At 40.0% G+C, this 15484-nt stretch overlaps 2 protein-coding genes across 2 annotated transcripts; one reads left to right on the top strand and one right to left on the bottom strand.

The window, feature by feature from the left end:
* The first annotated feature begins 1435 nt into the window (after window positions 1-1435).
* Window positions 1436-9907, top strand: LOC141754477 (sodium-dependent neutral amino acid transporter B(0)AT3-like). The gene is made up of 12 exons (XM_074613549.1): window positions 1436-1841; window positions 3174-3314; window positions 3419-3559; window positions 5005-5186; window positions 5285-5395; window positions 5486-5598; window positions 5675-5803; window positions 5890-6046; window positions 6230-6434; window positions 7243-7402; window positions 7503-7665; window positions 8423-9907. Exons 1-12 carry the CDS (start codon window positions 1700-1702, stop codon window positions 8639-8641), a joined length of 1863 nt encoding a protein of 620 aa, XP_074469650.1. The 5' UTR covers window positions 1436-1699; the 3' UTR covers window positions 8642-9907.
* Window positions 9071-13308, bottom strand: LOC141754914 (telomerase reverse transcriptase-like). The gene is made up of 5 exons (XM_074614347.1): window positions 13261-13308; window positions 12540-12601; window positions 11617-11741; window positions 11375-11512; window positions 9071-9771 (listed from the first exon to the last, which is right to left on the bottom strand). The coding sequence occupies exons 1-5, from the start codon at window positions 13306-13308 to the stop codon at window positions 9668-9670; spliced, it is 477 nt and encodes a 158-aa protein (XP_074470448.1). The 3' UTR covers window positions 9071-9667.
* Window positions 13309-15484: the final 2176 nt, after the last annotated feature.

The raw sequence follows: 15484 nt of genomic DNA, 5'->3' as shown, positions 1-15484 counted from the left end.
CCTGAGACCTGAGACCTGAGACCTGAGACCTGAGACCTGAGACCTGCACCAGCCCTGAGCCTTCACCAGTGTCCTGGTCTCTCAAAGAGGTTTAATTAATGGATACTGGATAAGAATTAACTGGATAAGACACACAAAGGTCTTCCAGAAGGCTTTCCCCAGGATAACTGATGAGGAAACCCTTGAGTACCAGCGACGCTTCACAGAGCCTCGTCTGTCTAACGGGGATGCTGTGTGGGTGGACAGAAAATACTTCCTGGCTGATTTCTATGAGGAGGTGGAAACAGCAGCTCTGGCCCTGGACCACAGTTTGGCTGGTTGGTCGTTTACTGATCGCAGTGGAGACCAGGGGAAACATCTTAAAGCTGGAATTCAAAGCCTCAAACCTCCTCAGCTTTGTCCGCTCCAGCTTATGGCTGGCGACTGTGATGCTGAGAGAGCAGATCAGATCACAGACAGCGCTTTGGTGGAAGAGTCCACCTCCATTCCTGGTGGAATTTTTTTTAAAGGCAAGACCGTCCACACAGATAAGAGTATTAAATACTGGAAAAATCTCCCTTTAAGGTACATTTTGAACAGATAAAAAATGTGCGATTAATCTCGATGAACTATGGAAAATCATGCGATTCAATATTTTAAATATTAATATTTAAATATTTTATTTTGAATTTGATTGACAGCCCTAGTTCAAACACACACTCAGAGACCTGGGGATGTTGATGTTGGTCTGGGCTTTGCAGAAGTATGTTTACGCCAACAGGTGGCAGAAACTGTTTGAAATTATAGCAGCTCAACAAGAAGGTAGATGGGAAGCATAGATGTTTCCTAAAATGACGGATACATTTAGGAGTACATATATTTACATTTACAGTTGTAAAATACTTATTTCTCTTTTATATGTAGCACAGTCACCCTGCACTGCAACCATTTTCATTTATTTATGTGGCTCAGGACTAGGGCTGCACAATATATTGATTTTTTTTATCATCATAGCAATGTCAACTTGCACGATAAACCCATCGTGAACGACTGCAATATTGCACTCAGTGGTTTTTTGAGTTAGTTGAAAGAGTATCAGTAGAAAACTGCACTTTAAACTGTAATTATCGTTCTTTTTTTATTGGTGCCTTTTGTGTTCAGTTCAATTTGTTCAATAAAAGAAAAATAATTTCCTCTCACTTTTTTAATTCAACAGCCATTTGATGTTTTTTTAGCAGTATACTGAAAGAGGCAGACTGTTTGTGGGTTTGTCACCTGTGTGCTTTCACTCCCTGTTTAATTTCAACGGTCATGGTGTGTTTTTTATTAATTGCATCCAAATGGTTCACTTTGAGTCAGTGTAACATTGAAACAGCATCACCAGATTATCCATTAGGGGTAGGTTTCACCACTGAATCATCATGCCTGATGTTTTCTCTCTCTTCCTGGTGGCCTGATTTATTCAGGAAAACCAATAAAAGCTCCATCTGACTAAAAGCTGCAACTGATAGGACGTTAAAGGACAGCCCACTAAAGAGAGTAAGACAGAGGACGAGACGAGCACTTAGACTAAACAGGTGAAGGAGGTATTTTGACATGCACTGAGCTGAGATCAGGAGAATTCTGGACCAAATAAGAATACATATTGAAGTTTAATTTAAGGAGAGTTGCATCGTTGTAACAGAGCTGGAGTTGTGCTGAACATATTGACCAGCTGAGGATGAGCAACACAAAAGACACTGGAGTGGCGGAGAGACCCAAATGGGACAACAAGGTCCAGTACCTGTTGACATGTATTGGCTTTGCAGTGGGACTTGGAAACGTCTGGCGTTTTCCCTACCTGTGCCAAATCTATGGAGGAGGTGAGATGCTATTATATGATGCTATCATATGAGCTGCATTATATTTCCCCAATCTTACATCACACAATAGTTTAATTGAGTTAGCTGTTAGAGATTTATGCATCTTATCACTTACCGGTATGTTATGTTTTCACTGAATTCCTAAAATTGTTCAGATTATTTTTATTCAATCATGAGATACTGAATTGAAGTGCAGCCACACTTTAGAGTCTCTCTCTGCCTCAGGATATTTAGTTATTAACAAATGAACTAGGCCAGTCAATATCAAAATGGTGAACCTTATCTGTGTTTGATTGATAACGGTCAAAATCAGGGTTTGTTTCCACTCAACCGCCCCAATTCCTGTATTTACTTCCTCATAGTTCCCAGAGAGATCTCTTATCCCAAAACCACAGAATCCTAAAGGACCTGGGTCAGGGTTGAGTTGGGTAAGAGCTGATCGTGTTCAAACTTCATATATTGACTCTGAGATTCCTGATTCCCACAAGCAGTGTTACACTCAGCTGAGCCTCTATTTGACCTCATCTTAGTGACCAATAAATACCTTTTTCTTGAGTACCTTAAGCATTAGATCTGTGTAATTTGAGCAATTCAGATTAAACTGTACAATAAATTGTACAATGATGCAACTGTGCAATACTGCATTTATACTGTACATTTCAAGAAATATTCTTATTTAATTCTTATTTATACTATTCTAGCATTTATATTTAACACACTTAATAGATCCCACACACTCAGCATTTAGTATTTACTTATTACACTAATAATAAATAATAAATAATAAATATATGCATACATTTGCATAAAGCAAGCATATTTTCCCACTCCGATGTCGATAAGAGTATTAATTACTTGACAAATCTCCCTTTAAGGTACATTTTGAATAGATAAAAAATTTGCTATTAATTTGTGATTAACTATGGATGAACATGCGATTAATCGGCCCCTAGTTTGATGCTTTGATATTTATATATATTTCATATATTTAAAAATTGTATTTGTATTATTATTTATATTTCTTTACATATATTGTGTTTGATTTTGTAGCATTATGTACATAATTTACATATTCCTTTATATCTATTTTCTTACATTTCTTTATGTTTTTATATACAGTAAGAGCAACAGTAAGGTAGTCGGTAATTTCTGATTCTGAAGCAGAGATAGTTTTAATGGGATTTTATAAAACATTTGTATCAGTCACTTGGAAAATGGTTCAAACAGACACTCATGATCAAAAACACATTTTCTCTGCTATGTATGTTGATAAAGATTGTCTAATCTGGCAGATGAATAACTGTGAGGTAAATATTTACTTCATGTCTCCAGGTGCATTCCTCATCCCTTACCTAATAGCGCTGGTGTTCGAGGGCCTCCCCCTGCTCTACCTGGAGCTGGCTATAGGCCAGAGGCTCCGCATGGGCAGCGTCGGCGTCTGGAACTCCATCTCTCCGATACTGGGTGGACTCGGTGGGTGGCCTAGAATTATCAGTGAAATTTATTAGGATGTTTATTTATCAGATACTTTGTTATGTTGGGTTTTTTTTATAGAAAATGTTATTTCCTGTGTGTAGGAATTGCCTCCATGATTGTGTCATTCCTGGTGGGCATTTTCTACAACACCATCATGGCCTGGGTGCTCTGGTATTTCTTTCACTCTTTCCAAAACCCTCTGCCGTGGAGCCAGTGTCCCCTCAATAGCACTGATAACACAGGTAATATGTGTCTATATGTAAAATTATAATGCATCAAATTTGATTTGAGAAACTAGTACAATTATAATAAAGTTCCAAGATACAAGAGGCCTGGTTAACTATCAGGCTCTGCGTGACATTTCAGGTCAGATTTAATAGGAAAACTACTGGATTGTTATTGTTTTATGGCACCATAGGATCCCGTTGCAGCACAGCATAAAATAAAATGCTTTTGATCAGTGACAGATAGTGGAATACGTGGCAGGCAAAGAGCAAAAAAATCATGGTCTCATTTGTTTTCAGTAATCCTACCAAGATATTATATGTATGGTATGTTGGGGGGGGTAACATGAACACAAGGGATGCCAACAGACTGAACAGGCTGGTGAGGAGGGCTGGCTCTGTGGTTGGATCTGAGCTGGACGGTCTGGAGGTGGTGGCAGAGGGCAGGATGAGGAGGAAGCTGGACGCTATCCTGGAAAACCCCTTCCACCCCCTCCATGATGAGCTAGTCAAGATGAGGAGCACCTTCAGCCACAGACTCATCCCTCCTCGGCACAACACAAAGCGCCTGGGTCAGTCCTTCATGCTGGTAGCCATCAGGCTCCACAACCAAGGCTGACCCCCATATGACAACTATTAGGACTTTTAAGAAATTTAAACATGCACTATCTGGCGCACTTTACACTCACTTTACACTATACATCCTATATACCACTTTAGTGCTGACTGCACATATGTACATATTACATTTATTTATTTATTGTACATACTACATTTATTTATTGACGGACTGTACACACTATGTTCACCCATTCACTCTGTATCTTTTATATCTCTATTATTGTCTTTAGAATTTTTGTATACCTTTACCTCTCCTGTGATTCACTGTTTGCTGATGTTGCTGCTTTGACACCTGAATTTCCCTCCGGGGATTAATAAAGGTCCATCTTATCTTATATTAAAATGTGTTTCATGGTGATACATTGTTTTGCAGAAACACATTTCTCGTGTAATACAAAATCCATTTTAATATTTAACTCTGAAAGTACACTACAGTATGTTACAAAAGTTGATGCATGTTCAAGGGGACTGCACTGGTAAATTGTTCTGCTATTTTGCTTCCATAACGTCTTTTTTCAGTACACAAAATACACATTTAGGTGTTAATTTTACTACTTTGTCTATTTGTGTCTGTAGATTTCTCCTAAATTCACCAAAAGTTAGCATTAGATAATGCCTCATTTGCATATTTAAACATACATTTTCAGAAAACTTGTAATACAAAAAAGAATTGCCTTAATATAAGTAATCAACTTGGGAAGTTTCATGGCAATGTCTATCAGTTAATTTTTTAAACCTATACACTGGGGTGTCTCCCCTTAAACCAAAATAAACACTAATAACTTGAAGATTAAGCCCATGTTGTTATTGTCTTTCACTTCTCTATGCATCCATATATATAGAATATAACGTGGAGTGTGTGAAGAGCACTCCATCGAACTACTTCTGGTACCGTGAGACCCTGAACATCACACCTGACATCGAGACCAGCGGCTCCCTGCAATGGTCGATGGTCATCTGTCAGGCCAGCGCCTGGTGTGTGATCTTCATCTGCTTCATCAGAGGCATCGAGTCAATGGGGAAGGTCTGTTTATCTAGTGAAAAAATACTTGACATCACTGCTGATAATCACAGGAAGATGTAGAAAGAAAGAGGGCTGTATCGTATGTTTGCGTGTTTCAGGCTGTGTATGTGACGGCTACGTTCCCTTACCTGGTGCTGATTATTTTCCTGATCCGTGGCCTCACTCTGCCTGGAGCAACTGACGGACTGCTGTACCTCTTCACTCCTGATGTGAGTTTGATCACTTGCTGCTACTACTACAGGTGATGGTGAAGGTTTTAATACGCCAGACCTGATATGTTGTGTTTACATTCGCTGCAGTGGGAGATATTGAAGAACCCTCAGGTGTGGCTGGACGCTGCCACCCAGATCTTCTTCTCCCTCTCGGTCGCCTCTGGAGGTCTCATAGCTTTCTCCAGCTATAATGCAGAGAGGTAAGGACTCCTTAACTCCCTCAGTAAAATTGTGATGATTTGTGTGACTTTTTTTTTGTTGCTCTGTGTCCATTAGAAACAACTGCGAGAGGGACGCTATTCTAATAGGAATAATAAATAGTGCCACATCTCTCTTCGCCTCCATTCCCATCTTCTCCATCCTGGGATCTAAAGCTACCACTGCCTTCAACGCTTGTGTAAATGAGTATGTACGCATACATATTCTGTGTAAAGCTTCTTTTCTTCTTGCCGATACCAATGAGGCAGACTTTTTTGGTATCCCATCTGCAGAAACATCTTGGATCTGACCAATCACTTTGAGCTTTCAGACCAGAACATAACAGTGGAAAACTTTGATCACTGGTATGAGTATCTAAATCGTGTACATCCAGATCAGGTGGCCAGTTTGAACCTGAGGCACTGTGACCTGCAAGATTTCCTTGACCAGGTATTGTAACTTTGAAAACACATCCAATCTTGTACATTGCATTCTTTTTGCCTGAGTCAAATTTCTCTTTTCCTGGTTGTTTTTGTCTCTCGCCTCCCCTTTCTGTCCTTGGAGTGCAGTACATCATGTGCCGGTTGGTCAAACATGTACAGTCAGTTCATTCCTTTCATCTTCCTCCCCCAGAGTGCATCGGGTACCGGCCTGGCATTTATTGTGTTCGCCGAAGCAGTGCTAGAGATGCCAGGCTCCCAGGTATGGGCCATACTGTTCTTCGTCATGCTCTTCAGCTTGGGTCTCTCCTCCATGTTTGGCAACATAGAGGGAGTCCTAACGCCCCTCAACGACCTCAAGCTATTGCCCAAGTGGATTCCTAATGAACTCGTAACAGGTACCTGCAAATAGACTTAAGCTGTTCTAAAGTAAAAGGTTCCAACAGTTTTACCAATGAATTTTCAAAAATTTTACCCCATTTCCATCCTTTTTTTTGGTAGTTTAAAATAGGTCCTACATAGCGATCATAAGGCGCAGTAGTGAGGCTCTTACTCCAGTGTGCAATGCCCTAAGACACCTGCCACCAATCCTAAATTCAAATTCAAATGCAGCTCCATCTGTTTGAGTTGGAGAGCTTTGTTCAGGCTTTGTCAAACATCATTACGTGAGCAACCTGCCTGGACACCTCTCTGACAACATGCGATTTGAAGTAGGGCGCAATTCCAAATGTGGCAAGGTATGCACACTTTGTGTCCCCACAACGCCATTTGTCCGTTTTTAATAGTGGTGCAACGGCTCAACAAGCCCACGGTTTGGTTTGTACGTCATTGAACGGTTTGGTTTTTTACAGTTTGGTTTGTACTTCATTGAACGGTTTGTTTTTTATGGTTTGGTTTGTACGTTATGAAGGGTTAGTTTTTACGGTTTGGTTTGTAGGTCATTGAACGGTTCAGTTTTTTAGTTTGGTTTGTACGTAATTGAACGGTTCGTTTTTTTTAAGTTTCGGTTTGTATGTCATTGAATGGTTTGTTGTTTATGGTTTGGTTTGTACGTCATTGAACGGTTTGTTTTTTTACGGTTTGGTTTTGCATCCCTAAGCTGTACGAATAATGTGAGTCCATCGTCTTCAGTGCCCACATCATCTTTAAGTCAATGTTTTCCCTTTGAATTCTCTCTCTGAAAAACTTTTTTTCTTACTTCCTTAGCCGCCATCTGCTTCATAGCCTTCTTGACGGCTCTCATCTTCACCCTGGGTTCGGGGAACTACTGGGTAGAGGTCTTTAACAGCTACTTGGGATCCGTACCTCTGCTCATCATTGCATTCTTTGAAATCGTTGGAGTCGTTTATGTCCGTGGAATGAAAACGTAACTTGAACTCCTCTTCTTTAATGTTACTCTGTAGTCTTATTACAATTGAGATCCCAGTGCATTAAACATTTTCTCTGGTCCCCGTATCCTCTGACAGATTCAGTGACGACATCTACTTCATGACCGGGAAGAGGCCGAACATCTTTTGGAAGGCATGCTGGATGGTGATCAGTCCCTTATTGCTCCTCGGGGTGTTGGTTGCCTACGTGGTCCTCCAGGCACAGAAACATCCCACTTATCCCGCATGGAATCCGGCCTATGTAAGCAAGTCGAGGTTACTGACATGGAGATATCAAATGGGATCTAATATGCTTTTGTGCTTTTCCCCTTTCCTTTAGTGTTATATAATTTTGTGTGCATGTAAAAGGTTTGCAAAGTTACAAAGTCCACGCCAAAGGGAGTTACTCTCCCCCACAGAAACATTGCTCCTGAACTGCCTTGCTTGAAGTCCTGCCTTTTCTTCCGTAGCTTGGTGATGTCACCAAGAAACACATTTGCTTAACGGCTAGTTTGGCACAACCTCAAACTAGGGATGCTAATTTTGAAAAAAAAATGTAACCGATAACCGACCCTCGTTAACCGTTAACCAAGCTGCAGTGTTTAAGCACAACAGACAACTGAGTAAGAGATTTTACGTTTTGTTCTACGATATAAAATATGTCAGTAAATATCCCCTTGTGTATTTTGTAGCTTTTATATGTCTTAAAAAAGGCGGCTGCAAGCAAGTTGCGAAATGAGACTTCAAAACGTAATCACGCCAACCTCTAGTCCGCCTTTAGCTTAGTGGTAGTGACACGAAGTTATGCAACTGTGGTGTAGTTCGTTTATAGCCTAACGTTAGCTTTTTACTTCTGACGACTGCATTTACGCTTCAAAAATCATAAAAGGGGTGTTCATTTGTGGAGATTATCTTGCTAAACAAAACGTGTAAGCATAATGTGTAAGCATAATATGTAAGCATCAGAAATTTTTGTTTCATATACATGACATTTTATACTTCTTTGTCTTTTTCTTCAGGAACTGTTCCCAAAAACTGAAGTGAAGCCCTATCCAGACTGGGTGTTTGGCATAATCATCCTCCTCTGTGTAGTACCTGTGATTTCCATCCCTCTGGTGGCTTTCTACCAACTGATCTGCTGTGGAGTCAAGAAGTCCTCCCGTGGCGCTGACCTAAATCCCTACTGCAACGACGGCTTTGAGGTTGAAACACAGGAACAGAGGACCCAGAAAGCTTAAGAAATGCTGCAAGTAACAATGTTCCTGAACAGAAAAGGACAATGTCACTGCTTCTGTGGAATCTCATCTTAATTCACAGGATACCTGACTTATAATCAGTCATGCTGAGCTATAATATACTTTCATACTGATTGTTAATGTTTACATTTATCAGGACTTGACCTGACAACTCGCATTTGCTTCCTGAATTATAAAACGGGATTTATTTAAAGTGGCAGTCTTTCCTTTGTACATTGTTGTGTAGTGTAAGTAATACATCGCCATCTGACTTTGATTCCACATTTACAAAACCTTACATTTTGAACATCAATGTATTCTTAACACTCATTTTGTCTCGAAAAATCATTGTATTGAATCTCAAAGCTTCCTGCTGTTCATAGAAAGAATCTAAAAGATTGTCATCAGTGTAATGTAAAAAAAAAACTGAGCTACATCAAACTCTTCATTTAACTTAACGTAGTGGCTGACAATATTTCTGTGAACTTATTTTCATACAAATTATCTTCCAGGTGACCTCAGATGTCTTCTTTGTGGAAAACTACCACAAAGTGTATATCAAAGTCCAGAGAGACAAACAGCTATGGGATGAGGCGGGGTCTACGTCAGCAGCTGGATGATTTTTAATCATCCAATTTCCTTATACTTTGATCAGGTGTTTTTTGTTTTATATGGTGTGTTTATGACTGAGGTTTATCACTTAATTGTTTTATATCAGATCTGTTTTTCTCTCATTCCTGACACTGTGTCACGGATAATTTTCTTTTGGCACACTGAAGATCAGATAAATCCAAATCACTGATTTCAAATCTGAGAGGGAGACAATAAAAACAACAAAAAAAGGTTTGTACTTTCTTAACTTTGACAGAAATTGGGTCAAATTCTCAGTGCCCTTTGGAGAAACAAAAGACAAAAACTCACAACAGACACATTCTAGAGAAGCTAGACTAAATACGTATCTATACCTTTGAGCTGCTGACGGTTTCATTGTGGTGTTGGGAGCTGCAACTGGGGCTAGCGGCTGGTAGTCTACACCTGGATGGCCAAGAAGTCGACTGGGGTCCTGGGGTTAGTGGCCTGTCGAACCCTGGCCAGCCTCAGATCCCCCAGACGCCGCTCTAGACGGCGCTTCCCTGTCAAGAGGATGACAGCAGAGAACTGAATGATGTTTGTTTTTTTATGGTGAACTGGAAAATTCATCCACCTGAAACATTTCCAGCACCTGTAAGTAAAGATGGCAATAAACGGATTTGTGTACATGTACAGTAAGACAAAGTGTTGTATCTAGATTTGCTGGGTTGGGTGCGCCTCTCATAAAGTCCACATTTAAGGGTTTTGACCTTCCGAGCAAGTTGTAATGATGATGTTTCCATATTGTTCATTTATGGAGTATTTTAAGGTGAGTCACTTCATGCCTCTAAATGAACACACAAGGTGAGGCTGTGTTTATGATTAGGCGGTGCAATTTTGCGCTCATTTTGGCATGAAATTGAACTTGCGTTTCCACCTACTTGGAGCTTCTACCATAATACTGATAGGCAACATTGTAGTTGGCAGAGGCATGTACACACAGACCTGTTTGCTACCCACTTTTACAACTAGATTGATATTTGCATCATATAAGTACAACTTAAAAATGGGATTAAAGCAAGAGGCTGTAACAGGCAGAAGAATAGCTGAGGCTTACTGTATGAATAATGTCATCCATGTGTCACTGAAAGTAATCCAGGGACCTAGCATTCTGCAGAAACATCACTACTGACATCCGGTTTGACCAGTGAGTTGTAGAATGTTGGATCTTTTCCATGCAGTTGATTAAAATATCTTTAGCCATCACACAGCAGCAACATGATTTGAGGCAGGTATGGCTCATTCATTATTAAAGGTGCTGAATGCCAGATTGGGAGCATTTCTATTGCCTCCGCACAGCTCTCAACATGGCGGTGGCTCGCAGCTAACGGTGCTAACAGTGTTAACAGTGAAAACAAACCGCAACTCTGCTGACAGAGCTCAGTGTGGGGTGCTACAATAACACACTCTCTACTCAGGTAGACATTACTCTTCAATATCTTTACATAGCAAATAGTTGTTTGCTGTTATAGTAATGCTCTGGATATTGTATAGAGAACCTTTAATATCTCCTGACACAGCAACAGTAGGGCTGTGTATTGGCAAGAATCTGGTGATACGTTACGTATCATGATGCATGGGTTACGATTCAATATGTTGCAATGTATTGCAATTGCCTAGTTGCCCCTGTAACATCCAACATCATTGCACTACTTTGAGAGGGTGCATCTCTTTGCAAATTAAATAAAGCACTGTCGGAGTTCATCTTTGCATGTAAACTTTTAATTAAAAATCAATATCGTGTTTTTGAGAATCGATACAGAATCACAAAACATAATATCGTGATATAATTTTTTTTCCGATATTTTCTTACACCCGTAAACAACAGGAATGGTCTGTAATATTTTTTTCTTTCATTTCACTGTAGTTATGACAGAACTCTAACCTTGGGTGATTTAACACCTTGCACCACGTTTTGACTCGCTTTGACTAAACAAGACAACTGAAGACGTCACCTTGGACTGTGGGAACTTGTTGAATGAAATATGCTATATAAACTTTTATTATTATCGTAATTGGAAAAATATGTCGTGCTCGTCATCTTGTAGTGCCGTAGGATAGTTCCTGGGTGATATTATTGTGTGTGTGTTTCCTGAGGGTACATACGTTTGTGCAGGTGTGGGAGCAGATCCTTGTAGAGAGGACGGTGTTGTGAAAGCACCAGCAAGAAAGAAAGACAGAAAAGCAGCTCCACTGCTTCATATTGCACAATGCCGGTCTGGGCCTTACTGCCTAATATCAGTCCTGGAGTAAAGGGAAGGGATTAAAAAAAAAAAAGAGATGATAAGTTTTGAACTTGATATTGCTTAAATGATTTTTTTCCCAGATGTATGAAGGGGAAATGTTGCCTTTGTTGCTGAGCCTGATGAGTCGATTGGCGTATTCAGCTATATCCAGTATCATCCGCAGGAAGTAGACAGGGTTCTTAGCAACCGTCTGACCAAAGGGCAAACTCTGGGCACACACGTGGAACCTAACGAGAAAAATAAAAATCAGGAAGAGACAAACAAGACGCGCCCTGCCCATTCAGATATTTACATTCTGAGATAAAAGGCAGTAAAATTAGTTTCAGCTCAGTGCAGGTATTGATTGATAACCCTCCCTGCGCTTACTGTAACAACAGATTAAAATGAACAAACTGGAGAGGGGAAGTGAGTAGTGAAGGAAGAGTTGTGTTGATTGGAACTGTTTTTCAATACTTCAGGTGGATAATGGAAACAAATGATTCACAGTGCCCACTGAATTTATTTAATCTGAATGATAGACAGTGGTATTTTAGCATATTATGTTACAACAGTAAAAATTACAGTACATAATTAAATGGTAACTTTGGAATTTTTCAACCTGGATCCTATTTCCCCATGTTTTTGTATCTTATTGACATAGGGATAACAGTTTCTCAACAATTTACTCCAGTATTGAGGGATAACGCTGCTGATGACAGCTGCTCACGGGCTGCAAGCTGGCACCATCATTTACATCCACTAAAGTGCTTGCTTTTGCTATGACAGGCACTGATTGTTATTATGTCTGTATGTATTAAGTGTCTGACATTATAGAGAGAGTCTTGCTCAAGGAGAAGTCTCCTACTCGATGCTACTCTTTCACGGCTGCTAGTTACAGCGTTCGCCCTCAATACTGGACCAACTTCAAAAATAGCTGTCCCCATGACTCACTTATTCCATGTTGAAAAATACGAAAGTTACCCTTTAAGATTGCACTTTAGGTTTGGAAAAAAAGAGTCAAAAGTCAGTCAGGTCACTGTCTTTACCTGCATGCATGAAGCAGCACCAGCTTGTAGATGTTCTTGTAGACTGCCTCAAGAGAATTGGTCTGAAAAGGAAAAGGTATTCATTATTATAAGATCAGCACAAAAGCGAAGGTGCAGAAATGAAATAAAAGTGACTGAAATAGAAAAAAGATGTGTGGGACTTCCACTCCATTGTATGCATATCAATCAAATGCAAAAATGTTTATGAAAGGTAAAATTGAGGCAAACAGTCTTTAATATTTGTACATGATATGTAACATGGGCAATATTAACTAGTTATATTTTTTTGTTCCCTGATCCGTTTCACTATTTGTCCTGTATGTATTTATTAGTGCTGTTCTCAACCAAAGAAATTCTTAGTCGACTAACACTCTGCTGCGATTTTGTGTCGATTAGTTGATTTTAATCAATCTGATCTGTAAAACAGAGTTTCTCCACAAAGACACACACAAAACCACTTTAAATCTTGTGTTTACCAGAGATGTGCTCATAAATTTCTTAGAAATAAATCATTGAGCATGAAAAAAGCATAAAAAACAACTAATCAACTAGGAGGGGGCTGCCCTAGATTTTACTGATATTTACTATCAATCTGCTTCATTGTTTTTCCATTATGTGTTGACATGAAATGTCACGAGTCATAAATTCAGTTATCATGGACAAGTTTACAACGGTCATTTACAACTTTGTTGCTGTTTGAGAGTAACTTCCGGCTGTTCACCTTGGATATTGTTGACTCTACATGTTGATAAATGCCGCCTGACCGCATCATTTGTTAGAGGAAGTACAAATTCAGGTTTCTACCTTTGTAGGCTGTGTCCTTCGAAGGAGGCAGCCCCTTCACTCAGGCACAGCTAATGTATGTTTGACTAGCAGCTGATTTGAACAGCTGGGGCCGTATCACCTGTCGAAAGGAGCCAGTTGAGGTGGTTCGGGCATCTAGCACGGATGCCTCCTGGGCGCCTCCCTTGGGAGGTGTTCCAGGCACGACCAGCTGGGAGGAGACCACGGGGAAGACCCAGGACTAGGTGGAGAGATTATATCTCTACTCTGGCCTGGGAACGCCTCGGGATCCCCCAGTCAGAGCTAGTTAATGTGGCCCGGGAAAGGGAAGTTTGGGGTCCCCTGCTGGAGCTGTTGCCCCCGCGACCCGATCCCGGATAAGCGGTTGAAGATGGATGGATGGATGGGGGCCGTATCAAAGAAACTAGCCCAACATCTTCTGGCAGGTTACATGGAGGTTCATCAGTCCTCTAATCGTTCTGGTTATTCTGGTTTTCTACATGGTGACGCAAGTCCAAAAAGAGCTCACCTACTTAGTTTGGGACTCCAACTCTGTAAGCACACAAGCTCATAAAATAATCTGTGTTCATTTATATTTGGGTGTATCAGTTCTGATCTCAACATCAGCATCCATCCTTTTGTTGACTTTTTTTTTATTAATTTAAAAAGAGCCCTCACATTCGTAGCCCAGTAATAATGCCTTAATACAAGGCCGAGGCAACCCAGTTTACATTCTTCAGTCGGTGGGCTTTAGAAATGCGAGTGGGTTTATTTGCCCAGACAAACAAGAGGATAGCTGCATCAAGTTATTTAAAGAAAGACAATGGTAAATAGATGAGAAGGTTTTGGAAAAGGTACAGGAACCTTGGAAGTACAACCATTTTAATATCATTGAGAGGTTCCAGTTCTTGATGTTAGCCTTTAGTTTGTCTACCATGTCAGAGAAATTTAATTTCAGTAAAAGTTTGGGGTTTTGGAAATATTAAATCCAAGATATGTAAAGTGGATTTCAACAATGCAGGGCTCAGATTATTCATAAGAGACATGTTACCCCAGTTAATTGTACATCCCGACTACTAAATGATTTAATGTAGTTCAGGAGGTTGGGAACTGAAACTACTGGATCAGATATTAAATCAATAAATCATCAGCATGTTGCCCTTTTTTTCTAATGATGCCTCAAACACATTAATGTATCTAATATTTGTATTGTTAATGTTGTTGATAATCCAGCATATAGTGGTAACAAATGATTTTGCATACTGTTTACAGGAGGAGTTTCCAGCTCTGACGTCAGTACCGTACCCTTCATGGATCAATGCGCTCATCTTTCTTTTGGCGGGAGTCCCCAGTCTGGCGGTGCCTGTGTATGCATTATGTAGGCTGGTCTATGTTTGTTGCAAGAAAAAATAAAAACTAAGTGATAGAATTTGCCAAATTTCTTAAATTGATTAAAAAGACACAAATTGCAGAGTATAATAAAATGAACAATTATTTAATCTGTTGTGTTGCTTTATTTTAAAAAGGACACCCTCAGTTCCCCTCTAGCGGCAGTTTCTGCTTGTTACGTGCATAGTCTTTTTTCAAAATAAACTTCCAATGTAGGTTTACTTAGTTTTTAGGTTTACTTACGCAACAAAACTACTTGGTTAGGCGTTGGAAAAGATCATGGTTTGGGTTCAAATAAGTATGTTTGTTAAGTAACTGGCGTTAGTTAAGTACAGAAGTTATATGACAAAAGTATGGTAAAATAAGTCCACACACGGGACAGGAACAGCAGCCTCCTGTGGAAAGTTCTGCGTTTGTTTGACCCATCCAACCTCCCCTCCTGCCCACCCGTTTGGTGTTTCTGGGCCATAACCATGCATTACGAATATTTAAAAAGCTAGAAGATGTAGAGTAGCCAATTAGCCAAAAGAGGGGGACCTCAAAATGACAGATCACAGAGAGGCAGTAAAGCCAGGTGAACCAGTTTAACAAAAGACAGCATATGGAGCAGGTAAGATACACTGCATGTGATATAGGGATGTGTATAGATTAAACAAACAAAATACAGCATGCTAATTATTGAAATTGTTTCCCTCTGCTTCCATTGTTTATGCTAAACTATTAGTGGTGGGGAAAAAATCAATACAGCATAGTATAGTATCGCGATATTTTGT

Source organism: Sebastes fasciatus, chromosome 17 (genome assembly GCF_043250625.1).
Source record: "Sebastes fasciatus isolate fSebFas1 chromosome 17, fSebFas1.pri, whole genome shotgun sequence".
Taxonomy (NCBI): Eukaryota; Metazoa; Chordata; class Actinopteri; order Perciformes; family Sebastidae; genus Sebastes; species Sebastes fasciatus.
The sequence above is the reverse complement of the archived record's forward strand: the minus strand, read 5'-3'. Positions and strand labels throughout refer to the sequence as shown.